Source organism: Hippoglossus hippoglossus, chromosome 6 (genome assembly GCF_009819705.1).
Source record: "Hippoglossus hippoglossus isolate fHipHip1 chromosome 6, fHipHip1.pri, whole genome shotgun sequence".
In the NCBI taxonomy this organism is placed as follows: Eukaryota; Metazoa; Chordata; class Actinopteri; order Pleuronectiformes; family Pleuronectidae; genus Hippoglossus; species Hippoglossus hippoglossus.
In genome coordinates this window covers 109,512-136,691 of record NC_047156.1, presented here as the reverse complement: position 1 = coordinate 136,691, position 27,180 = coordinate 109,512, and the positions used below count along the sequence as shown (strand labels likewise).

General features: G+C 42.6%; 1 protein-coding gene across 4 annotated transcripts; it reads left to right on the top strand.

Annotated features, from left to right (window-relative positions):
- Positions 1-179: 179 nt before the first annotated feature.
- LOC117762635 (sodium channel protein type 4 subunit alpha B-like) lies at positions 180-26,630 on the top strand. Of its 4 annotated transcripts, XM_034587109.1 has the most exons (31): positions 180-414; positions 3,296-3,482; positions 5,974-6,108; positions 6,197-6,315; positions 6,564-6,653; positions 7,140-7,268; positions 7,748-7,833; positions 8,329-8,574; positions 9,173-9,236; positions 10,955-11,096; positions 11,196-11,403; positions 11,437-11,440; positions 11,492-11,720; positions 12,383-12,454; positions 12,548-12,646; positions 12,717-13,073; positions 13,169-13,364; positions 13,519-13,709; positions 13,855-13,931; positions 14,455-14,665; positions 14,821-14,994; positions 15,282-15,404; positions 15,498-15,776; positions 16,617-16,670; positions 17,089-17,226; positions 17,338-17,439; positions 21,898-22,168; positions 22,359-22,935; positions 23,077-23,221; positions 26,008-26,085; positions 26,259-26,630. In XM_034587109.1, the coding sequence occupies exons 1-31, from the start codon at positions 329-331 to the stop codon at positions 26,409-26,411; spliced, it is 5,022 nt and encodes a 1,673-aa protein (XP_034443000.1). In that variant the 5' UTR covers positions 180-328; the 3' UTR covers positions 26,412-26,630. The 4 variants fall into 4 exon arrangements, with proteins under 4 accessions (XP_034443000.1, XP_034443002.1, XP_034443001.1 ...); XM_034587111.1 differs by lacking the exon at positions 11,437-11,440 and having other exon boundaries at positions 11,196-11,398; XM_034587110.1 differs by lacking the exon at positions 11,437-11,440 and having other exon boundaries at positions 11,494-11,720.
- Positions 26,631-27,180: the final 550 nt, after the last annotated feature.

The window sequence follows — 27,180 nt, the reverse complement described above, 5'->3', positions numbered from 1 at the left end:
CAGTGTCTCTACATGTAAACAAAGAAGAAACTTGCAGAGGTTCGGTTCCATCAACATTACTGAGGACACAAGCAGCTGCTACCATAGAAACCACACACTGGAGAGTGACACAACTGAGAAGACAAGTGACTCTGGAAGAGCAGATAAAAAGAGAGAGAGATGCCAGAGGACAGACAGAGAGAGAGAGAGAGAGAGAGACAGACAGACACACAGAGAGACAGAGAGAGAGAGACAGACAGACAGAGAGAGAGACGGTGAGAGACAGACAGTGAGAGATAGAGCGACAGAGAGACAGACAGAGACTGAGGTGAGATAGGTGGATGCAGAAATGAAGACCTGGTTTCTCGACTTCTGGAGAGAGAGAGAAGAAGTTCTGAAGAGAACCAATCAGCTGAGACTCCGCCCTCTACAGCTGTGAGTACCAACAACACGTTAAAGAACCAAACGTGTCACTTTGAACACGTCAATTACATGTGGAGGTTATTTACAGTCTCAGTTACAGTTTGACACAGAAGCACAGAGTGAAACATGTGCTTGTGTTGATTTGACCTCTGACCTATGTTTCCTATGATGAGTGTGGAATCACCTGATCAAGTATAAACATCTATAGTATAATCGTATATATAATATTATAGTATAATTCTCTACAGTGATAAACAATCATCAGAACACAGGACGTACTTTGACCAAACTAACCGGAAAAATCATTTATCAAATTATTTACATTTTATCATTAGTGATTTTTATGGTTAGAGGTTTTTATGGTTAGTGGTTTTTATGGTTAGAGGTTTTTATGGTTAGTTGTTTTTATGGTTAGTGGTTTTTATGGTTAGAGGTTTTTATGGTTAGAGGTTTTTATGGTTAGGGTTTTTTATGGTTAGTGGTTTTTATGGTTAGTGGTTTTTATGGTTAGTTGTTTTTATGGTTAGAGGTTTTTATGGTTAGTGGTTTTTATGGTTAGTGGTTTTTATGGTTCGTTGTTTTTATGGTTAGAGGTTTTTATGGTTAGTGGTTTTTATGGTTAGTGGTTTTTATGGTTAGTGGTTTTTATGGTTTTTATGGTTTTTATGGTTTTTATGGTTAGAGGTTTTTATGGTTAGTGGTTTTTATGGTTAGTGGTTTTTATGGTTAGTGGTTTTTATGGTTAGAGGTTTTTATGGTTAGAGGTTTTTATGTTTAGAGGTTTTTATGGTTAGTGGTTTTTATGGTTAGTGGTTTTTATGGTTAGTGGTTTTTATGGTTAGAGGTTTTTATGGTTAGGGTTTTTATGGTTAGAGGTTTTTATGGTTAGGGTTTTTATGGTTAGTGGTTTTATGGTAGAGGTTTTTATGGTTAGGGTTTTTTATAGTTGGTGTTTTTTATGGTTAGAGGTTTTTATGGTTAGTGGTTTTTATGGTTAGTGGTTTTTATGGTTTTTATGGTTAGAGGTTTTTATGGTTAGAGGTTTTTATGGTTAGAGGTTTTTATGTTTAGAGGTTTTTATGGTTAGTGGTTTTTATGGTTAGGGTTTTTATGGTTAGAGGTTTTTATGGTTAGAGGTTTTATGGTTAGAGGTTTTTATGTTTAGAGGTTTTTATGGTTAGTGGTTTTTATGGTTAGAGGTTTTTATGGTTAGTGGTTTTTATGGTTAGAGGTTTTTATGGTTAGTGGTTTTTATGGTTAGAGGTTTTTATGGTTAGGGTTTTTTATAGTTGGTGGTTTTTATGGTTAGTGGTTTTTATGGTTTTTATGGTTAGTGGTTTTTATGGTTAGTGGTTTTTATGGTTAGAGGTTTTTATGGTTAGTGGTTTTTATGGTTTTGATGGTTTTTATGGTTAGAGGTTTTTATGGTTAGTGGTTTTTATGGTTAGTGGTTTTTATGGTTAGTGGTTTTTATGTTTAGTGGTTTTTATGGTTAGTGGTTTTTATGGTTAGTGGTTTTTATGGTTTTTATGGTTTTTATGGTTTTTATGGTTAGAGGTTTTTATGGTTAGTGGTTTTTATGGTTAGTGGTTTTTATGGTTAGTGGTTTTTATGGTTAGAGGTTTTTATGTTTAGAGGTTTTTATGGTTAGTGGTTTTTATGGTTAGGGTTTTTATGGTTAGTGGTTTTTATGGTTAGAGGTTTTTATGGTTAGGGTTTTTATGGTTAGAGGTTTTTATGGTTAGGGTTTTTATGGTTAGTGGTTTTATGGTAGAGGTTTTTATGGTTAGGGTTTTTTATAGTTGGTGTTTTTTATGGTTAGAGGTTTTTATGGTTAGTGGTTTTTATGGTTAGTGGTTTTATGGTTTTATGGTTAGAGGTTTTTATGGTTAGAGGTTTTTATGGTTAGAGGTTTTTATGTTTAGAGGTTTTTATGGTTAGTGGTTTTTATGGTTAGAGGTTTTTATGGTTAGTGGTTTTTATGGTTAGAGGTTTTTATGGTTAGTGGTTTTTATGGTTAGTGGTTTTTATGGTTAGAGGTTTTTATGGTTAGAGGTTTTTATGGTTAGAGGTTTTTATGTTTAGAGGTTTTTATGGTTAGTGGTTTTTATGGTTAGAGGTTTTTATGGTTAGGGTTTTTTATAGTTGGTGGTTTTTATGGTTAGAGGTTTTTATGGTTAGTGTTTTTTATGGTTAGTGGTTTTTATGGTTAGTGGTTTTTATGGTTAGAGGTTTTTATGGTTAGTGGTTTTTATGGTTAGGGTTTTTTATAGTTGGTGGTTTTTATGGTTAGAGGTTTTTATGGTTAGTGGTTTTTATGGTTAGAGGTTTTTATGGTTAGGGTTTTTATGGTTACTGGTTTTATGGTTAGAGGTTTTTATGGTTAGAGGTTTTTATGGTTAGAGGTTTTTATGGTTAGGGTTTTTATGGTTAGTGGTTTTATGGTAGAGGTTTTTATGGTTAGGGTTTTTTATAGTTGGTGGTTTTTATGGTTAGAGGTTTTTATGGTTAGTGGTTTTTATGGTTAGGGTTTTTTATAGTTGGTGGTTTTTATGGTTAGATGTTTCGATGTTTTGAGGTTTTTATAGTTATTGGTTTTTATGGTTATTGGTTTTTATGGTTAGAAGTTTTTATGGTTAGAAGTTTTTATGGTTAGAGGTTTTTATGGTTATTGGTTTTTATGGTTAGTGGTTTTATGGTTATTGGTTTTTATGGTTATTGGTTTTTATGGTTAGTGGTTTTATGGTTATTGGTTTTTATGGTTATTGGTTTTTATGGTTAGTGGTTTTATGGTTATTGGTTTTTATGGTTAGTGGTTTTATGGTTCGTGGTTTTATGGTTAGTGACAGCATCTGCCATTTCCACACTAGTATGGTTGTCCTTCTCCCCACAGAAAGCGGTTGCTAGGAGACAGTTCTGTTCGAACAGAGCTGCAAAATGCCAGGTTGGCATCTCTGCTGCCCCCTGTTGGTACAGAGGTCTTCAGGAGCTTCACACCGGCCTCACTGCAGGACATCAAACAACGACATGAAGCCAAGGAGACTGAGCGTCAGAAGAGGACAAACAAAGACGTACGAAACGTATCAACTTTCATTCATCAATAAATATATAGATAAAGAAAAATAAAACAATGGTGACTCCAGGGTTCTGTTCTACGAAGCTGGTTCAACCTGCTCTGATTGAACTCGGGTGAACAAACCCTGGTTCAGTGACTCAGGGCCTGATCTGCTAACGGTTTGCACGTGTACAAACGTGTACTAACCGTGCACACCCAGGATAGTGTGCAGAATAACATGCGCTGACCATTTAGAACGTTGCCTTAATGAATATGCATTATCGGGTGTTTTTACCCGAGTGCGCAAAATATCGGTAGGAGTAGATGCAAATACTTTAATTTCACCCATTGTGATTTACAAAGCCTGAAAATAATTGCAGGGGTTGTGGCTGCGACTATATTTAATACGTTTGAAAGGTAGGTACTAATCGCCACAGCGTCGCGCACAGATGGCTGCAGCCAAACAAAACTGAGCATCAGCCGCTAAAGAACAGAACATTTACCTCAAGCCTAAAGAAACATTAACATTGACATTCATCATGTCTTCCTATTTCCCTCTTTTTGCCAACATTACATTTTTAACTGGATATAATTTACGCAAGTTGCGCTTGTCTCCAGTGCGTTTATCTCCTCCGATGCGCTCTCCTCCCTCCCCATTGCCCGGCTGTTCCGTCTTGGGACCGCTTGTATTGACAGACTCACCACCGCCTGTACCCATCTTCCATCCCTCTTGCCAGGGCACTGATGGCCACACCAGATACAGCGCTGACCCGCTGCCTGGTGTGAGCTGTGACGCCTGGGTGTCGCGCCTGAGCGCCTTGTTTGCCAAGGTTTTATTCTGAGCTATTTTTACTTTTGTTCTTCTTCTTATGTCCTTCCATCTTCTCTGTATTTCATCGGTTGTTCTTTTTGTTTTACCCACAGAATTTACTTTCTCGCAGATTCTCTCCCATAACGCGTTTCTTTGAGTTATATTAATATTTCTTTGCTGTAGCTCAACATGTTTGTTTGCCTCTTACACTTACACCTCCAGTTCCATGGCATTCAATTTCGCTTTGCGCTTGCGGATCTCACTCATTTAAATACTACTGCCTCTACCATGTTTGCACCTGTTATCATTTATTTATTTACCCTGACCCTAATTATTTCTAGTAGATCACCCATAAAACGCCTAACAACCAAAAGTGCAATCTGTTATAATGCACATGCAATTTAGCACTCTTTATTTGATATCTTAGTAGATCAGGCCCTTTAAGTTAAACAGTTCAAAGCTGGTTAAGATCTGTTGAGTTCATGTTAACTGAACTAACTCTAACCCTCCTGTAGGGGGCGTGTTCAGCAGCACAAACCCGTGCACTGTGTTTCACAGAGGAAGGAGAGTGCACGTGATTCAGATATGAAGAGATGAAAGAAAGTTTAACAATGAAATGTGAAACTGTGACAGTGAAGAACGTCCGGAGGTTAAAACTCATCACTAATAATAATAATAGCTTTAATTTATATTTTATATTTTAATTTCAAGAGACTCAAGGATGCTACATCTGTCACTGACACAGTTCATAAGAGATGTTTCCTGTCACGTTAAAGCGTTTTTCTAGTCTTGATGACCCGAAGCACTTTACAGTTTTACATTCACCCATTCACACACACATTCACACGGTGCATCTATTAGCAGCACTTTTTGTTCTATGAGGGGCAATTCGGGGTTCAGCATCTTGCCCAAGGACACTTCGGCATGCAGATGAGGAAGACTGGGGATCGGACTGCCGGATCCGTGGAGCTGGTGTGGATGGTTCGAGTCTCTGAGGACGACCAGGGTCTTCAGAGACCAACAAGATCCTTTGAGCTCCTCTGATGAGCTTCTGAAAGATCTAGATTCTCCTCAGAGGATGAACCTCTGTCAGCTGCTGGAGCCCAACAGAACCAGCCTGACCCGTAAAGTGCTCCCAGAACCACAGACTGCATCTGCTCCACTTGTTTCCTGTTCACTGTGGCTGATGCAGAGAAGCTCAATCTACATTTAACATTTTGCACATTAATAACGTCTTCACACAGTCCAGATGTTTTACCAGCTGTTCTTCCTTCATTTAGCAGCTGGATCTGTCTCTTTTATTCTGGATGTTTGTTCTCCTCTGATTTTTATGATACAACAGTTTGAATCTTGGTGTGAAATCTGAGGCTCTGCTGTCAGTCAAACTGTGCATGTCTGTGATTGGTGCAGGAACCCCCCCCCATATCGAGAGAAAGAAAACCTGAGTGGACTTAGCGAGTTGATAACTAGCGTCATGTGACCACTTAGCCTGTGATTGTTAGGTGAGGTTCAGCTGGATTACCGACAGACCTCCTGGACATGTTGAACTCGCCTCATAATACAGAACCCTGCTGCGTTACAAGAACTTAAACATCAAACAATCAATCCCTCAGTTTTACTTGTAGTTGACCAGAGTCACCGCAAGAGTAAACATTGAGTTTGAATAATTTTCATTTGTGTGCAAATTCAACAACTTGATTGACAGGTAGAGAAAGAGCTGCACAAACAAGCCACTCACCTGGAGGCTGGGAAGCCCCTCCCTTACATCCTCGGAGACCCACCCCCTGAGCTTCTCAACTGCCCATTGGAGGAGCTGGATCCCTTCTACCAATCACAGAAGGTGATTCTCTGTTGTGCGACCTTTGACCTCTGATGTGTGACCTGTGACCTCTGACTTGTGACCTTTGACATGTGACCACTGTCTACAGACGTTCATCGTGCTCAGTGAAGGAAACGTCCTCCACAGGTTTAACGCGGAGTCATCGTGTTTCCTGCTGTGTCCGTTCAGTTGTCTGAGGACCGTCGCCATCAGGATCCTGCTTCATTCATATCCTTCATGATGTCACTGTGACCCTGAACAAGCAAATCACACTCATAATAATATAAATATAATATTCACCATTAAATACGTCGACCTCCTCAGTCGTCGTCTCAGCTCGAGTTCAATTAGTTTGAACAAAGAATAACGTCCAGTCTGACTGAGAACAAGTAAATATCACTGACCATGTTTTTGTGTTGTTTCTCTGATCACATGATGATCACATGATGTTGTTTTTGATCCTTAAAAAGTCAAACTTTGTTCCGTTTGTTCATCATGGTGACGATTCTAACAAACTGTGGTTTTATGATGATGAGTGGTCGTCCAACATGGAGCAGAACAGCAGAGTGAGTCAACCCAACAATACACAAAACAACACAAAAACATGACACAACACACACACACACACCGTGTCTGTAAACATTAAACTGTATCACAGATAAAAGTTGAGAATCAAGAAAAGTGTCAGTTTGTCTCATGACCATCGTCCACAAATACGTCATCTCACAGTGAAATTCTGTCTCCAGGTGAAATTGTCTGAACTCTGTGACCTAAAAGTTTCAGCTCTGAAAGAGAACAGAGAAACGAATGACTCAGTCAGACACGAGTTAGCGCTCTCTTCAGGCTGCTGTCGTCATTACAGCTGAAATCGTAACACCCTAATCAGTTGACTCTTGTCAGAGTCTACATGTCCGTCTGGGTCAGGGGTCGGTGTTAGGAAGTCGATTAGCTCCATGTGGAGAATTAAGCTGTCGATCCTAGTCAGAGTACATCAGTGTGGGTGGAGTTATACTTTTGTAATAATTTTAACTATGATGTTTTTATTCGCACAGATTTGTGTTCTCAGCCGTCTACATGTTTGAAGTCCTCATAAAGATCATGTCGAGAGGATTCTGTGTTGGACGCTTCACGTTCCTCAGAGATCCGTGGAACTGGCTGGACATTGTGGTCGTCATCACAGCGTAATGATCAACTAGAAAGTTCCTCCAGAGAACTTTTGAATGTGTCTGAGAGAGAGAGAGAGAGAGAGAGAGAGAGAGAGACAGAGAGAGAGAGACAGAGAGAGAGAGACAGAGAGAGAGAGAGAGAGAGACTGTGTGTGTGTGTGTGTGTGTGTGTGTGTGTGGTTGTTTGTGTTGTTGGTGTTTCAATTTAGCAGCAACAGTCTGTTTATCTTAAACCACCTCAGCTAAATACACATATTCATCTAAAACATATAAAACTTGTATATTTGAACACTGTAACCCCCCCCCTCTGTGTGTATCACGTTGCCATGGGAACTCACTAACTGCTAATAACTGATTTATTCTCTGAACAACTTGCTCTAATTATAAAAACTATAGTTGTTCTGTCAGTGAAATAAGAACATGAGAATCCCATGATGAAGGTGATGATGATGATGATGATGGTGATGAAGAAGAGGAAGTTGACTGTGTTTCAGGTTTCTTCCAGAGTTTCTTGATCTGGAGAAAGTCTCTGTTTTGAGGACGATTCCTCGAGCTCTGAAAATAATCGCAGTTTACCCAGGTCAGTGTGTGTGTGTGTTCCTGTACTTACACCTTTGTGAGGACCATTTGAAGCATAGACCTACAGAGGGAGGACATTTTGTCTGGTCCTCACTTCTTCTACGGACTGTTTGAGTGTTAAGACTCAGGTTAGGGTTAGACATTCAGTTGTAATGGTTATGGTTCAGGGTTCAGGGTTCATTTTGTGATTTGGTGCCAGGGCCTACTGATCTGTGAGGTGGTGGTGCGGTAATGTGAGTGGCTTGATGGCACAACGCCTGAGTCCACCTGTTAGGGTTAGGGTTAAACCTGTTAGGTTAGGGTTAGGGTTAGACATTTAGTTGGATGCTCATAGATAGGTTAGGTTAGGTTTAGGTTAGGTTAAGGTTAGTTTTAGGGTTAGACATTTAGTTGTGATGGGTATGGTTAGGGGTCAGGGAACGTGTTATTCCAATGAGTGTCCTCACTAAGATAGAAAGTACAAACGTGTGTGTGTTTAAACTATCAACACATCCAGGTGTGAAGTCGTCTGCCGGAGCTCTCGTCCAATCAGTGAAGAGACTGGCTGGTGTCATCATCACGACGGTGTTGGTCATCAGCGTCTTGGCTGTGATTGGTCAGCACTTCTTTTTTGGAGCTCTGAGACATAAATGTGTCTGGATGTTGTCGCATAGCAACTGGACCTACAATGACCTCATCAGTTACCATGACAACGGAACAGATAGCAGCGACTTTGATTTCCACAAGTTCATCAACAGTCATGGTATGATGATGATGTCATAGACAAGTTTATCAGAACTGACACGTAACATGTATCATGTAACATGTAACATGTAACTAAAACTGTAACTAACTTTAACTAAAACTGTAACTATAACTAATTAAAACTGTAACTGTTACTGTAACTAACTTTAACTGTAACTGTTACTGTTACTGTAACTGCTGTAACTAACTGTAACTAACTTTAACTATAACTGTAACTGTTACTGTAACTGCTGTAACTAACTGTAACTAACTTTAACTTTAACTATAACTGTAACTGTTACTGTTACTAACTTTAACTTTAACTATAACTGTAACTGTAACTGTTACTGTTACTAACTTTAACTATAATTGTTACTGTAACTAACTAACTTTAACTGTAACTGTTACTGTAACTGCTGTAACTAACTGTAACTAACTTTAACTTTAACTATAACTGTAACTGTTACTGTTACTAACTTTAACTATAATTGTTACTGTAACTGTAACTTTAACTGTAACTGTGACTATAAATAACTGTAACTCTAACTGTAACTATAACTCTAACCCTGTTACTGGGCACAAGTAACAATCTGCTTGTTTATTTGTTTGTTTAATAGAGAACCAGTACTATCTCTCTGGTCACCGTGATCCTCTGCAGTGTGGAAACGGATCTGATGCCGGGTACGTTGAGTGTGTATTGTAAGAAATTCAAATATATTCAAATATCTGCCCAGAGTTTTCTTCAGTTGAGATTTGATCATTTAAGCTCATGGTCCACAGCTCATGTTGGTTTAGCGCCCCCTGAGGTCAAATTGTGAGTTTTCTAAATTCTCACCTGTGATATTTTAACATCACATTGATCGTCCCTCTGAATCTTGGAACTTTGTCTGTTCCAACTCAGAGCTGTGCTCAGAAATGAGTTTTACTTGTGCAGTCAGTTTCATATGGAAACTCTGAAAGCATCTCAGTGACTTTGTCGACCTCTTCAAAGATCGTTGCTCCTCATCAGACAAAGTGAAAAGTGAACTATAATGGTGGATAAATAAGAAAGAGAGAGATGAAGGGAGGAGATGAAGAAAACCGTCTTCAGCTCGACTACCTGGCTAAATCACAAAACTCTTTATATAACTGTTGAGTCCATCAGGGTCAATAAACACCATGACACACTTCATTGATGTTGATCCCCTTAATCAATTCATCCCAGTTCAAACTAAATGTTCAATTCAGTTTTATTCGCATAACATCAAATCATAATATACATTCATTACATTACATTACATTTCATTTAGGTGACGCTTTTATCCAAAGCGACTCACAATAAGTGCATCAACCACGAGGGAACAAACCCAGAACAACAAGAATCAAGAAAGTACCATTTCTTCAAAAAAGCAAAACTACAAAGTGCCATTTAAGTGCTACTAAATTGTTAGTTTTAAAATGTTATTCAAGGTATAGTCAGAAGAGATGTGTTTTTAGTTTGCGGCGGAAGATGTGTAAACTTTCTGCTGTCCGGATGTCCATGTGGAGCTCGTTCCACCGTTTAGGAGCCAGGACAACAGTCGTGATGTTGATGAGTGTTTAGCTCATAGTGAGGGAGCAACAAGCCGATTGGCCGAAGCAGAGCGGAGTGGACGGGCTGGGCTGTGAGGTTTGACCATGTCCTGGATGTAGACTGGACCCGATCCGGTCACAGCACGGTACCAAGTACTAGAGTCTTGAAACGGATGCAGCCACTGGTAACCAGTGAAGGGAGCGGAGTGGTGTGAGTGAACTCAGGTTAAAGACCAGTGGAGCTGCTGGTTTCTGGATGAGCTGCAGAGGTCGGAGGGCAGCAGCAGGTAGACCTGCCAGGAGGGGGGGGCAGTAGTCTATAGGCCTGATATCAGGGGGGTCTGCCTCGACTGAGGGGTGAGGAGAGGGAAGTGCTCAATGCATGATGGGAGTTCTCCGTCAGTGCATGATGCGAATTCTCCGTCAGTGCATGATGGGAGTTCTCCAGCAGCATAACTAAGGGATGTTTCAGGACCTGATCCAGAACTATATCAGAACTTTATCAAAGAGAAACGTTTTAAGTTTAACCTTGAATGTAGAGATAGTGTCAGACTCTAGAACCCAGAGTGGGCGCTGGTTCCACAGGAGAGGAGCCTGGTAGCTGAAGGTTCCACCTACTGTTCTACTCGTACAGACTCTAGAACCTGTATCTTGGGAGTGGAGCGATGTTAAATATAGTGTCTCACATGAAGGTGTGCTCATATACGCCTGATATTCTGCCTGCAGGGCTTTTAATTGATGTCTCCTAAACTATCAGGCCGTGGTTGCTATCAATTTCAATCTCTATCCAGAGGTTCTATCCAAAACTATCTTATAACTGCTCGTGTTTAACCTCACATGATCTTCAGGGCCTGTCCCCCTGGTTACATCTGTCTGAGGACGGACACTAATCCAGATTACGGACTCACCAACTTTGACTGGTTTGGTTCGTCTCTGCTGAGTCTGTTCAGACTGATGACACACGACACCTGGGACTACCTGTTAGAACAGGTGACACACACACACACACACACACACACACACACACACACACACACACACACACACACACACTAACACACACTCTTTCTCTCACCTGTCTCTCTGCAGATGATGCGTTCAGCAGGTAAATTCTCTGCGATCTTCGTGCTCTTCGTCTTCTGTGGCGGTTTCTGCCTCCTCATCCTTGTTTTGGCGGGGGTTGCCAGGGCGTTGGTTGAACAGGAGAAGGCAGGCGTCGCTGAGGCTAGACGGACAGAAGAAGAGTTCCTTCACATCCTGGACGTGATGAAGAAGAAGGAGGAGGAGGAGGAGGAAGGTTGGTGCCTGTGATGCATTCAATGAACAGCAGAGGATCACTGAGGTTGTGAAGATTCTCAGAAAGACACAATGTGACGTTGTGTTTCAGAGCCCCAGGACGATCAGAGGTTGTCCCCTCCATGTTGTTTGTCCGTGTGGACGTGGAACTGTTGTGGCTGCTGGCGGTGGCTCAAACTACGGCTCAACGGCTTCGTCATGAACCCGTTCTTTGACCTCGTGATCGTCATCTGCCTCATCCTCAACTGTATCCTCATGGCCATGGAGCATTATCCCATGACGATGGAGTTTGAATATTTGTTCAACGTCACATCATTGGTCAGTGTTAGAGATCGTCATAGCTACAGAACAGAGGGTTATTCCATCAAAGTGGCAAAACTAATCCTGGCTTAAGTGAAAAGGTCCAGTTTGAATTAGCTTCAACTTCAACTTGAAGCTTAAGACGTTCCACTACTCAAGGCTGATTCTATCCAGACTTTGATAATGTGCTTACATACCAGAATAATCGATTTTAGAAAAGAGACTTTACCTGAAGCTACAAATAATAACTGGAAGAAAGAGTTCAGACCAAATAATTCATGTTTTACACACGTCTGCATCTTTGAATTTAACTTTTTACTGCAGGACTGAATCACTTCAGTAATAAATGAAGCAAGTAGGTTTATATTTTCATTATCAGAAACTTCATCAGCTACTTTAACACGTTTGTCTGTTCGATTTATAAAAGGCATCTTCTCCTCGCTATCAAAGAAAGAAAACCTGAGAATGAAATGAGTGTTGGAGAAACAGAAGTTAGAGAGATGTCAGAATAAATTCAAACACAGTCGTCTTTGTCATGGTGATGTTTTCATTTCTTTTGTTCACGTCTTTAAAATAGTAACTAATAAACAGCTCAACTAAACTTTGACAAACTAACAGATTGTGACAGAAACTGCTTAGTGTCCTGACCTCTGACCTCTGACCTCTGAACCCCTCTGCAGGTCTTCACAGGGATCTTCGCAGTTGAGATGCTCCTTAGGCTTGTGGCCATGAATCCATACGGTTACTTCCGGGTCAGACTTCCTGTTTTGTTATCAGTTTAGAGATGAAGGTTGATGATTGTTTCCATGGAAACTTGTGTAATTGTTCTGTTGCCATGGTTACAGGTGGGCTGGAACGTCTTTGACAGCATCATTGTCGCCCTCAGTCTGGTGGAGCTAGGATTGGCTGACATTGAAGGTGTATCAGGGGCAGGTGTAGACCTGGTCAGTATGACATCTTCATCAGGTTAATATGGCTGCCTACATGTCTTCTCACCTGTCCCTTGTCCCACAGATGCGAGTGCTGAGACTGGCCCGGTGGTGGTCGACCTTCCACATGTTGATGAAGATAATCTGGACTTCGGTCTTGGCTCTGAGGAACCTGACTCTCATTCTGCTGACCATGGTCTTCATCTTCACCATTGTTGGCATGCAGCTGTTCCAGGACGACTACACAGACCACGTCTGTCGCATCGCGGCAGACTGCCAGCTTCCACGCTGGCACATGAACAACTTGTTCCAAGCATTTGTTCTCATCTTCAGGATCTTCTGTGGAGAATGGATCGAGAGCATGTGGGACTGCATGGAGGTCTCTAGTCCGAGCGTGTGTTTGATCTTCTTCATAATGGTTCTGGTCATCGGACACCTGCTGGTGAGTCTCTGAACTGAGCCTTGTTTGATCCTCAGCAGGTCAGTGGAAGCTACAGACAGTTTCAGGTCCTGATTGTGTCCCTGGTCTTGTTTCAGGTCCTGAATCTCTTCCTGGTCTTGTTGCTGAGTTTGGTTGGTGATGATCTGGTGGCTCCAAAAGAAAAAATCAAAAACAACCCGATGATCGCTGTAGACCAGATCAAAACAGGTGTGGCATGGACCAGGACCTGGATACTGGAGCATATTTGGACTTTGGTAGGGAAGAAGAATCCCATAATCCCACCCCACAAAGGTGAGCCTTTTTATTCCTGCAGGTTCTGACCACTGGATTAAGTTCTTATGGTCTGTAGGTTTTAGAGTTCACTTGATATAGGTTTTGGGTTAGGGTTAGTGAAGACTGAAGCTTTCTGAGTTCAGTCTTTTCTGGTTGTATATTTTATCATTAGTGGTCAACAGTAAAGAAGACAACAAGAAGGATTACCTGGGCTTGACCTCTGTGACGTCAGACCAGCCCCTGTCCGAGAGCAAGGCCCTTGGCAGTAACCATGGCAACCAGACCAGCAAATACACCTTCCAGAGGGTTCCTGTCGCTGAGGTCGAACTCGACATGCCTGGAAAAGAAGAGGAAGAACAAAAAGTAAACATGTTTCTATTCATTAATTACGATTTCAACTCATCACAGATTTCTTCATGTTTATTCCAGCAGTAACCATAGAAACATATTTATGTTTGTGAATAAAATCCACGGTCACGTGACACAATAAACAACAAAGTCTGTTCAGCAGGATGAAGAAAACAAGACTCCAAGAAACAACACACCTGAAGACTGCTGCTGTGACAGTACAGACACACACACACACACACACACACAGACACACAGACACACACACACACACAGACACACAGACACACACACACACACACACACACACACACACACACACACACACACACACAGACACACACACACACACAGACACACAGACACACAGACACACACACACACACAAACACACGCACAGACACACACATGCACACACACACACACACACACACAGACACACAGACACACAGACACACACACACACACACACACACAGACACACACACACACACAAACACACGCACAGACACACACAGACACACACACACACACACACACACACACAGACACACACACACACACATACAGACACACACACACACAGACACACAGACACACAGACACACACACACACACAAACACACGCACAGACACACACATACACACACACGCACAGACACACACACACACACACACGCATACACATGCACAAACACACACCCGCACAGACACACACACATGCGCATACACATGCACAGACACACACACGCACAGACACAACGCACAGACACACACACGCACAGACACACACACTGATCAGTCTGTCTGTTCCAGGTTGTTACCGTTGCTGTCCGTTCCTGGACATAGACACGTCCCAGGGTTCAGGGAGGGTCTGGTCTAACTTCAGGAGAGTCTGTTTCTCCATCACACAACACAAATACTTTGACGCTTTTATCATCTTCATCATCTTGTTGAGCAGTGCAGCTCTGGTAAATCATCTTCATCTTAATCATAATCATCACTTTGTCCAGTCTCCTCACCTGTATGTGTGTGTGTGTGTGTGTGTGTGTGTGTGTGTGTGTGTGTGTGTGTGTGTGTGTGTGTGTGTGTGTGTGTGTGTGTGTGTGTGTGTGTGTGTGTGTAGGTATTGGAGGATGTTCACCTGCAGCAGCGTCAACTCGTACAGATGCTTCTGGACAAAGCCGACCAGGTGTTCACCTTCATCTTCCTCCTCGAGATGCTTCTTAAGTGGATCGCCCTCGGATTCAGGAAGTACTTCACCAGTGTCTGGTGCTGGCTGGACTTCCTCATCTTATCTGTAAGAACGCAGAATATTGGTCTAATTAGTGAATCAGGCTTTATAAACTGGCAGGTAACCATAGCAACAGTAATAACTCGTAATCAAAACGTGTGATACAATCGACATAAAGTTAAGACCGATTTTGTTTAGAGTGCTCAACCAATCAGGTCTGTTCAGTGATGTAAGCCCCTAACCCCCCCCCCCCCCCCCCACACACACACACACACACATACACACACAGACAAACACAAACACTTCCTACTAACTGCTTATGATGTCATCACGAGGAGTGCTTTGTCTTCCAGGTATCTCTGATGTCATTGACCCTTGGCATGCTGGGATATTCTGAACTGGGAGCAGGTCTGTCTCTGAGGACTCTGAGGGCTCTGAGGCCCCTGAGGGCCCTGTCTCGCTTCCAGGGCCTGAGGGTGAGACATCCACTTTAACCACAGACACACAGCATGTTAGCATGTTAGCTGCAGTGGTCCACTAACTTGTTGTGTCCACCTGTCTGTCTGCAGCTGGTGTTGAACACCCTGGGGGCCACTTTTCCGTCCATGTGTGATGTGATGCTGGTGTGTCTCCTCGTCTGGCTCATCTTCAGCGTCTTGGGAGTAAATCTGTTTGCTGGAAAGTTCTATCACTGTTTCAATGCGACAGAGCAGTTTTTACCTGAGGAGGTGAACAACAAATCTGACTGTTTGTCTCTGATCCACGAAAACTTCTCCGACGTCAGCTGGAAGAACAAAAAGTTACACTTCGACAACGTGGCAGAAGGTTACCGGTCACTGCTGCAGGTGGTGAGTGAGAACGTTCAGCAAAACACACAACAATCGTACATTTAATTCTGAGGCACTCAATGTGCTTCACATTGAGAGAATACATCAGGCAAAGGCCTGAGGGAACTGAAAACTGACACAGATGTGACGGACCTCAGGTCAACAGGCAGCTTTTTCCAGAGAACACCGTCATAGTAACTGAAGGCGCCTTTGCCAGACCTGGATCTGATTCTGTGTACGGATAGAACAGCTCTGCTGATCTGAGAGGTCTGACCGGGTTTTTTCAGTGAGTCAGAAATATACTGTGGAGCGAAACCATTACGTGCTTTGAAAACTACTGACAGGATTTTGATGTTGTTTGTGTGTCTGTACCTAAATCCAGTGGAGACATTTTAGTACAGGAGTGATATGTTCAAATATCCGAGTACTGACCCTTGTGGAACCCCAGAGGAAGTTTTTGTTTGTGCTGATTTAAAACCACCAATTGAGAAATGAAAGGATGTGAACCAGCTCAGGATCCGCCTAACCAACTGAAAACGGAGACTTTGAATCACGATATCAGGATCAATCGTGTCAAATCAGCAGTGAGATCTCGTAAAACTAAAATGTCGTAAATACTGTGAGTTAAAAGACATTCACGCAGTTGTTTTTATACAAAAAGTACTTTGCTAATGAAAGATTTGAAAGTGGTTTATATTTCGTGATTATAGATGGGTCCAGGTTGTTTTTCTTTAACGGTGGTGAGATTACAGCATGCACAACAATCACACAACAATCACATAGCACAACAATCAGTAAACAATCACACAACACAACAATCACTTCAGAGTTTTTCTTTAAAGTTCTGTTGTTCTCCATCAGGCAACTTTTAATGGATGGTTAGAAGTTATCTCCTCTGCAGTGGATGCCAGACAGGTACTGTGTGTGTCTGTGTGTGTGTCTGTGTTGGTGTGTACGTGTTTGTGTGTGTCAGTGTGTGAGTGTATATGTATCTATGTTTCAGTGTGTATATGTGTATATATGTTATATACTCTTGTGTGTAGATAATATATATATATATATATATATATATATATATATAATATATATACACACACGAGTGTCAGTGTCAGATTATTAATTAATCTGATAAAAAATGTTAATCGTTTGACAGCCCTAATATATATGTTATATAGTTTGTGTATATGTGTTATATGTGTGTGTATATATATATATATACTTGTGTGTGTAGGTATATGTATTATATATGTGTATATATATATATGTTGTACTAGTGTCTGTGTGTATGTGTTATATATGTATATATGTTACATAGTAGTGTGTGTATTTGTAGATCGAGTCTCAGCCGGTGTACGAGTCGAATGTGTACATGTACGTCTACTTCATCAGTTTTATCATCATCGGCTGCTTCTTCACCTCCAACCTCTTCATCAGACTCTTCATCAAATCACTGGATCAGCTGAGACACAAGATATGTATCAACACTGTTACTTCACACACACTTGTATACACACACACACACACACAAACACACACACAGTAGCTGTTGAATGTTAAGTTAATTTTGATGTCTCGTCTTTACTTTGGAGGGAAACATTTTTTCATGACGGACGAGCAGCAGAACTTTTCTATCAGCGTGAAGAAACTGTTTTCCACGAAACGTCCGAGTGTCCCTCGACCTCACGTGAGTTCAGTGTGTGTGATGTGAGGTGTGTGATGTGAGGTGTGTGATGTGAGGTGTGTGATGTGAGGTGTGTGATGTGAGGTGTGTGATGTGAGGTGTGTGATCTCAGGTGTGTGATGTGAGGTGTGTGATGTGAGGTGTGTGATCTCAGGTGTGTGATGTGAGGTGTGTGATCTCAGGTGTGTGATGTGAGGTGTGTGATCTCAGGTGTGTGATGTGAGGTGTGTGATGTGAGGTGTGTGATGTGAGGTGTGTGATCTCAGGTGTGTGATGTGAGGTGTGTGATCTCAGGTGTGTGATGTCAGGTGTGTGATGTCAGGTGTGTGATGTGAGGTGTGTGATGTGAGGTGTGTGATCTCAGGTGTGTGATGTGAGGTGTGTGATCTCAGGTGTGTGATGTGAGGTGTGTGATCTCAGGTGTGTGATGTCAGGTGTGTGATGTCAGGTGTGTGATGTCAGGTGTGTGATGTGAGGTGTGTGATGTGAGGTGTGTGATCTCAGGTGTGTGATGTGAGGTGTGTGATCTCAGGTGTGTGATGTGAGGTGTGTGATGTGAGGTGTGTGATCTCAGGTGTGTGATGTGAGGTGTGTGATGTGAGGTGTGTGATCTCAGGTGTGTGATGTGAGGTGTGTGATGTGAGGTGTGTGATCTCAGGTGTGTGATGTGAGGTGTGTGATGTGAGGTGTGTGATCTCAGGTGTGTGATCTCAGGTGTGTGATGTGAGGTGTGTGATGTGAGGTGTGTGATCTCAGGTGTGTGATGTCAGGTGTGTGATGTGAGGTGTGTGATGTGAGGTGTGTGATGTCAGGTGTGTGATGTCAGGTGTGTGATGTCAGGTGTGTGATGTCAGGTGTGTGATGTGAGGTGTGTGATCTCAGGTGTGTGATGTCAGGTGTGTGATGTCAGGTGTGTGATGTCAGGTGTGTGATGTCAGGTGTGTGATGTGAGGTGTGTGATGTCAGGTGTGTGATGTCAGGTGTGTGATGTGAGGTGTGTGATGTCAGGTGTGTGATCTCAGGTGTGTGATGTGAGGTGTGTGATCTCAGGTGTGTGATGTGAGGTGTGTGATGTGAGGTGTGTGATGTCAGGTGTGTGATGTGAGGTGTGTGATGTCAGGTGTGTGATGTGAGGTGTGTGATGTGAGGTGTGTGATGTCAGGTGTGTGATCTCAGGTGTGTGATGTCAGGTGTGTGATGTCAGGTGTGTGATGTGAGGTGTGTGATGTGAGGTGTGTGATGTGAGGTGTGTGATGTGAGGTGTGTGATGTCAGGTGTGTGATGTGAGGTGTGTGATGTCAGGTGTGTGATCTCAGGTGTGTGATGTCAGGTGTGTGATGTGAGGTGTGTGATGTGAGGTGTGTGATGTGAGGTGTGTGATGTGAGGTGTGTGATGTGATGTGAGGTGTGTGATGTGAGGTGTGTGATGTGAGGTGTGTGATGTGAGGTGTGTGATGTCAGGTGTGTGATCTCAGGTGTGTGATGTGAGGTGTGTGATGTGAGGTGTGTGATCTCAGGTGTGTGATGTGAGGTGTGTGATGTGAGGTGTGTGATGTGAGGTGTGTGATGTCAGGTGTGTGATGTCAGGTGTGTGATGTGAGGTGTGTGATGTCAGGTGTGTGATGTGAGGTGTGTGATGTGAGGTGTGTGATGTCAGGTGTGTGATCTCAGGTGTGTGATGTCAGGTGTGTGATGTCAGGTGTGTGATGTGAGGTGTGTGATGTGAGGTGTGTGATGTGAGGTGTGTGATGTGAGGTGTGTGATGTCAGGTGTGTGATGTGAGGTGTGTGATGTCAGGTGTGTGATCTCAGGTGTGTGATGTCAGGTGTGTGATGTGAGGTGTGTGATGTGAGGTGTGTGATGTGAGGTGTGTGATGTGAGGTGTGTGATGTGATGTGAGGTGTGTGATGTGAGGTGTGTGATGTGAGGTGTGTGATGTGAGGTGTGTGATGTCAGGTGTGTGATCTCAGGTGTGTGATGTGAGGTGTGTGATGTGAGGTGTGTGATCTCAGGTGTGTGATGTGAGGTGTGTGATGTGAGGTGTGTGATGTGAGGTGTGTGATGTCAGGTGTGTGATGTCAGGTGTGTGATGTGAGGTGTGTGATGTCAGGTGTGTGATGTGAGGTGTGTGATGTGAGGTGTGTGATGTCAGGTGTGTGATGTGAGGTGTGTGATGTCAGGTGTGTGATGTGAGGTGTGTGATGTGAGGTGTGTGATGTCAGGTGTGTGATGTCAGGTGTGTGATGTCAGGTGTGTGATGTCAGGTGTGTGATGTCAGGTGTGTGATGTGAGGTGTGTGATGTCAGGTGTGTGATGTCAGGTGTGTGATGTCAGGTGTGTGATGTGAGGTGTGTGATGTGAGGTGTGTGATGTGAGGTGTGTGATGTCAGGTGTGTGATGTCAGGTGTGTGATGTCAGGTGTGTGATGTCAGGTGTGTGATGTCAGGTGTGTGATGTCAGGTGTGTGATGTGAGGTGTGTGATGTGAGGTGTGTGATGTCAGGTGTGTGATGTCAGGTGTGTGATGTCAGGTGTGTGATGTGAGGTGTGTGATGTCAGGTGTGTGATGTGAGGTGTGTGATGTCAGGTGTGTGATGTGAGGTGTGTGATGTCAGGTGTGTGATCTCAGGTGTGTGATGTCAGGTGTGTGATGTCAGGTGTGTGATCTCAGGTGTGTGATGTCAGGTGTGTGATCTCAGGTGTGTGATCTCAGGTGTGTGATGTCAGGTGTGTGATGTCAGGTGTGTGATCTCAGGTGTGTGATGTCAGGTGTGTGATGTGAGGTGTGTGATGTGAGGTGTGTGATGTCAGGTGTGTGATGTCAGGTGTGTGATGTCAGGTGTGTGATGTGAGGTGTGTGATGTCAGGTGTGTGATGTGAGGTGTGTGATGTGAGGTGTGTGATGTCAGGTGTGTGATGTCAGGTGTGTGATGTCAGGTGTGTGATGTCAGGTGTGTGATCTCAGGTGTGTGATGTGAGGTGTGTGATGTGAGGTGTGTGATGTCAGGTGTGTGATGTCAGGTGTGTGATGTGAGGTGTGTGATGTCAGGTGTGTGATGTCAGGTGTGTGATGTGAGGTGTGTGATGTGAGGTGTGTGATGTCAGGTGTGTGATGTCAGGTGTGTGATGTCAGGTGTGTGATGTGAGGTGTGTGATGTCAGGTGTGTGATGTGAGGTGTGTGATGTCAGGTGTGTGATGTCAGGTGTGTGATGTCAGGTGTGTGATGTGAGGTGTGTGATGTCAGGTGTGTGATGTGAGGTGTGTGATGTCAGGTGTGTGATGTCAGGTGTGTGATGTGAGGTGTGTGATGTCAGGTGTGTGATGTCAGGTGTGTGATGTCAGGTGTGTGATGTCAGGTGTGTGATCTCAGGTGTGTGATGTCAGGTGTGTGATGTCAGGTGTGTGATGTGAGGTGTGTGATCTCAGGTGTGTGATCTCAGGTGTGTGATGTCAGGTGTGTGATGTCAGGTGTGTGATCTCAGGTGTGTGATGTCAGGTGTGTGATCTCAGGTGTGTGATCTCAGGTGTGTGATGTCAGGTGTGTGATCTCAGGTGTGTGATGTCAGGTGTGTGATCTCAGGTGTGTGATGTCAGGTGTGTGATCTCAGGTGTGTGATCTCAGGTGTGTGATGTGAGGTGTGTGATGTGAGGTGTGTGATGTCAGGTGTGTGATGTGAGGTGTGTGATGTCAGGTGTGTGATGTGAGGTGTGTGATCTCAGGTGTGTGATGTCAGGTGTGTGATCTCAGGTGTGTGATGTCAGGTGTGTGATGTCAGGTGTGTGATGTCAGGTGTGTGATGTGAGGTGTGTGATGTCAGGTGTGTGATGTCAGGTGTGTGATCTCAGGTGTGTGATGTCAGGTGTGTGATGTGAGGTGTGTGATGTCAGGTGTGTGATGTGAGGTGTGTGATGTCAGGTGTGTGATGTCAGGTGTGTGATGTCAGGTGTGTGATCACAGGTGTGTGATGATGTTTGTCATGTTCACAGACACTGTAAAAGCTGAAGCAGAATACTTTATTGATCCCAGGGGGAAATTGTGTTTATTACAATAGCTCCATACAGGGTAGAAATATAAGCATATAAATAAAATATGAAATATGTGCGTTCTGTACATTGAGTATTTAGTGCAAGCTTGGATATGTGCAGATATTGCTGGCATTGTAATGAGTCCAGTCTGTTGACTCAGAGTGTCTGACAGGGAAGAGTTGTATAGTTGGATGGCGAAAAGAATAAACAGAAATAACCAGATTAGTTTTCACCTGTCTCACAGAATGTTCTCCTGTATTCTATCAAACATCCTTCACCTCAGGACCTGCTGTGGTTTTTTTAATGTGACGACTCATCAGAGTCTCGGTTCATCAGCTTTCTGATCAACCTCGTTTATTCTCAAAAGATCTCAACCTGTTCGTCTACTCAGGGTTTGTGAAGCGTCCTCAGGTGTAACTTCCTGTTTCCCTCCAGAACCAGTGCCAGGCTCGTCTCTTTGACCTGGTGACCAAACATTCCTTTGAGGTCGTCATGGTGATTGTGATCTGCCTGAACACGGTGACTCTGATGGTGGAGACGGACGAGCAGAGCCAAGAGAAAGAAATAATTCTGGAAGGCATCTACTTTGTCTTCATCATCATCTTCCTCACTGAGTTCCTCCTGAAGATCATCGCTCTCAGACATCACTACTTCTGCGACTGCTTAAATGTCCTTGACTTCGTGGTCATTTTCATTTCCATCATGGGTAAGTCGACAGGTTTCCATGGAGATGTAATTATCTCTGCTCCTATGTCAAAATGCTATTGAATGTTCTCTTTGAGCATGATTGTAAAGTTCCCATGATGCATTGGGGATGTACACAGGAAATAAAATGTTGCCAGGAACAAAAGTACATCGAGTTAATCTTTGTTTCTTCCTTCCTTCCTTCCTTCCAGGTCTTCTTCTCTCAGACATAATGCAGTTCTATTTCATCCACCCCAAGATATTTACTCTTCTGCGATTGGCTCGTATCACTCGGATCATCCATCTAGTTCCCTATACGCGGGGGATCCGGAGATTATTTTTGGCCTTCGTGATGTCACTTCCTGCCCTCTTCAACATTTGCCTCCTCCTCTTCCTCCTCATGTTCACCTTCTCTGTCTTCGGCATGTTAAGCTTTGCTCATGCGAGGATGAACGACATGTTTAACTTTGAGACATTTTTGAACAGCATGATCTGTATGTTTACGATCACCACGATGGTGGGATGGGACCACGTGCTGAGTCCCATCCTAAACACGCCACCAGACTGTGACCCGGACAGTGGCGACTGTGTCCACCCGACTGTGGGCATCATCTTCTTCACCTCCTACATAACCCTGTCCCTCCTGTTGGTGGTCCTCCTGTACACGGCTGTTGTCATGGAGACCTTGAACATGTACGACACAGAGACGCCGAGTGACAAGGATCTGCAAATGTTTTATAAAACCTGGAGAAGGTTTGACCCCGACACCTCACAGATCATCCCCTACAGGTGAGTCCCAGCTCTGCACACAAAATAATATGTTCATCTGATCTGATTCAACTTCAACACTGAGCATATGATCATAAAACTCAGATGAGATGAGGTGATTGGTCACTAAAGCAGAAATCCTCTGTCTCCTGGTGCCTACAGTCAGCTGTCGGACTTCTGCGACGCTCTGCAGGATCCTCTGAGGATTCCCAAACCAAACACCATCAAACTGATCCACATGGACCTTCCTCTGCTTCCTGGGGACAAGATTCACTGTGTGGACGTCTTGTCTGCTCTCACAGCCAGGGTAACATTTTTATACTATATTATATATAATAGAATGAATTTGTTTTGCTGTGTTGTATTGTGTTGTGCTGTGTTGCGTTGCGTTGCATTGGTTGTGTTATGTTGTGTGGTGTGGTGTGGTGTGGTGTGGTGTGGTGTTGTGTTGTGTTGTCATCAATCAATCAATCACATTTTATTTGTATAGCCCATATTCACAAATCCCAGTTTGTCTCATGGTCTTTAACAAGGTGAGACGTCCTCTGTTCTTAACCCTCAACAAGAGTCAAACTACTAAAACCTTTAACAGGTAAAGAAGGTAGAAACCTCAGAGACACATGTGAGGATCCGTCTCCCAGGACAGATCCTCAGAGACACGTGAGGATCCGTCTCCCAGGACGGACACAAGTGAACAGATGTCCCGTGGAACAGAGAACATCAGAGAGATCAGAGTATTTACAGCTTTGATTAGAATAAACACTTTGTAGCTGAAGGTCAATGAACTGATGGATTATTGTCAGTAATGGTCGAGTATCTGAGGAGACATATTATATATCAAGCAGTGTAGTTGTGATCATAGTCCACGATCAGGATCCACCACGATCAGGATCCACCAAGATCAGGATCCACCACGATCAGAATCCACCAACATCATGATCCACCAAGATCAGGATCCACCACGATCAGGATCCACCACGATCAGGATCCACCATCAGGATCCACCACGATCAGGATCCACCATCAGGATCGGATGCCACCATCGTCCACAGTCATTGTCCACTGCCGCCATCAGGATCCACCATCAGGATCCAACATCAGCTGCCACCTCGATCGTGGTCCACCACCACCATCAGATTGATTGATAATGTTCTGTTGTATTGTATTGTGTTGTGTTGTATTGTGTTGTATTGTATTGTGTTGTGTTGTATTGTGTTGTGTTGTGTTGTATTGTGTTGTGTTGTGTTGTATTGTGTTGTGTTGTGTTGTGTTGTGTTGTATTGTGTTGTATTGTGTTGTGTTGTGTTGTGTTGTGTTGTATTGTGTTGTATTGTGTTGTATGGTGTGGTGTTGTATTGTGTTGTGTTGTGTTGTATTGAGTTGTATTGTGTTGTGTTGTGTTGTATTGTGTTGTATTGTATTGTATTGTGTTGTGTTGTGTTGTATTGTGTTGTGTTGTGTTGTGTTGTGTTGTATTGTATTGTATTGTATTGTATGGTGTGGTGTGGTGTTGTATGTGTGGTGTGGTGTGGTGTGGTGTGGTGTGGTGTGGTGTTGTGTGGTGTTGTGTTGTGTTGTATGGTGTGGTGTTGTGTTGTATTGTATTGTATTGTATTGTATTGTATTGTATTGTATTGTATTGTGTTGTGTTATATTGCATTGTATTGTGTTGTGTTGTGTTGTGTTGTGTTGTATGTGTTGTATGGTGTGGTGTGGTCTGGTATGGTGTTGTGTGGTGTGGTGTTGTGTTGTGTTGTGTTGTATTGTGTTGTGTTGTATTGTGTTGTGTTGTGTTGTATTGTGTTGTATTGTATTGTATTGTATTGTATTGTGTTGTGTTGTGTTGTATGGTGTGGTGTGGTATTGTATTGTGTTGTGTTGTATTGTGTTGTGTTGTATTGTGTTGTATGGTGTGTTGTATTGTGTTGTATGGTGTTGTGTTGTGTTGTATTGTATTGTATTGTATTGTATTGTGTTGTGTTGTGTTTTGTTGTATGGTGTGGTGTGGTATTGTATTGTATTGTATTGTATTGTATTGTATTGTGTTGTGTTGTGTTGTATGTGTTGTATGGTGTGGTGTGGTGTGGTGTTGTGTTGTGTTGTGTTGTGTTGTATTGTGTTGTATTGTGTTGTGTTGTGTTGTATGTGTTGTGTTGTGTTGTATTGTGTTGTGTTGTATGTGTTGTGTTGTGTTGTATTGTGTTGTATTGTGTTGTATTGTGTTGTATTGTGTTGTATGTGTTGTGTTGTGTTGTATTGTGTTGTATTGTGTTGTATTGTGTTGTGTTGTATTGTGTTGTGTTATGTTGTGTTGTATTGTGTTGTATTGTGTTGTGTTGTATGTGTTGTGTTGTATTGTGTTGTATTGTGTTGTGTTGTATGTGTTGTGTTGTGTTGTGTTGTATTGTGTTGTGTTGTATTGTGTTGTGTTATGTTGTGTTGTATGTGTTGTATGGTGTGTTGTGTTGTATTGTATTGTATTGTGTTGTATTGTGTTGTATGGTGTGGTGTGGTATTGTATTGTATTGTGTTGTGTTGTGTTGTATGTGTTGTGTGGTGTGGTGTTGTGTTGTGTTGTATTGTGTTGTATTGTGTTGTGTTGTATGTGTTGTGTTGTGTTGTGTTGTATTGTGTTGTATTGTGTTGTGTTGTATGTGTTGTGTTGTGTTGTGTTGTGTTGTATTGTGTTGTGTTGTATGTGTTGTGTTGTGTTGTATTGTGTTGTATTGTGTTGTGTTGTATGTGTTGTGTTGTGTTGTATTGTGTTGTATTGTGTTGTGTTGTATGTGTTGTGTTGTATGGTGTGGTGTTGTGTTGTATTGTGTTGTGTTGTGTTGTATGTGTTGTGTTGTGTTGTATGGTATGGTGTTGTATTGTATTGTATTGTATTGTATTGTATTGTATTGTGTTGTGTTGTGTTGTGTTGTATGTGTTGTGTTGTATTGTGTTGTGTTGTGTTGTGTTGTGTTGTATTGTGTTGTTATATACAAGATTCACTGTGTGTACGTCCTGTTTGATCTCACTGCCCAGGTAACATTATGACTAACTCTCCATAACTTTTAACTTTTACCATCATGTGTTGTGTGTGTGCAGATATCTGGTGATGGAGGACAGACACACACTCTCACAGCCCGAATGGAGGAAAGGTTCACGATCAATAACGTGTCCAAGGTTCTGTTCTAGTCTTTGAAGATAACGTTTGCATGTTTCTCTTTATTCTTGTGCAGTAGAATTACAAAGATGAACAGTGAAGCACCAGACTAACAATATTTAATACTCATCACGAAACATGAGTTTCACTTACGCAGATGACTTCACTCTCTATTCATCACTGTTTCCGACAGATGTCATACGAACCAATCAGCAGCACCCTGCAGAGGAAACAGGAGGAGGTGGCGGCCGCAGTGATCCAGAAGGCTTACAGGAAGCACCTCCTGAAGGACAGGGCTGCTGACGAGATGACAGCAGAGCCTGCAGGTGGCGCTGCAGCTGTTTAAGATGGAGCTTTACAGCGACTTTCTACCTGTCAGATTAGAAGCTGAGGGAGTCGTCTAATGATGTAATGATTCATCTTTGTCCTGTTTCCTCCCTTCGTACATGTCTTCTTCAGGTCCTGGTTCATGCTAACATGTTCACAGTGACAATGCTAACGTTTTCATGCTAACATGTTCATGCTAACATGTTCACAGTGACAATGCTAACGTGTTCATGCTAACATGTTCATGCTAACATGTTCACAGTGACAATGCTAACGTGTTCATGCTAACGTGTTCATGCTAACATGTTCACAGTGACAATGCTAACGTGTTCATGCTAACATGTTCACAGTGACAATGCTAACGTTTTCATGCTAACATGTTCACAGTGACAATGCTAACGTGTTCATGCTAACGTGTTCATGCTAACATGTTCACAGTGACAATGCTAACGTGTTCATGCTAACATGTTCACAGTGACAATGCTAACGTGTTCATGCTAACGTGTTCATGCTAACATGTTCACAGTGACAATGCTAACGTGTTCATGCTAACGTGTTCATGCTAACATGTTCACAGTGACAATGCTAACGTGTTCATGCTAACATGTTCACAGTGACAATGCTAACGTGTTCATGCTAACATGTTCACAGTGACAATGCTAACGTGTTCATGCTAACATGTTCACAGTGACAATGCTAACGTTTTCATGCTAACATGTTCACAGTGACAATGCTAACGTGTTGCACACAATTAAACACATAATTGCAACATTGTTTTCTAAAATAAA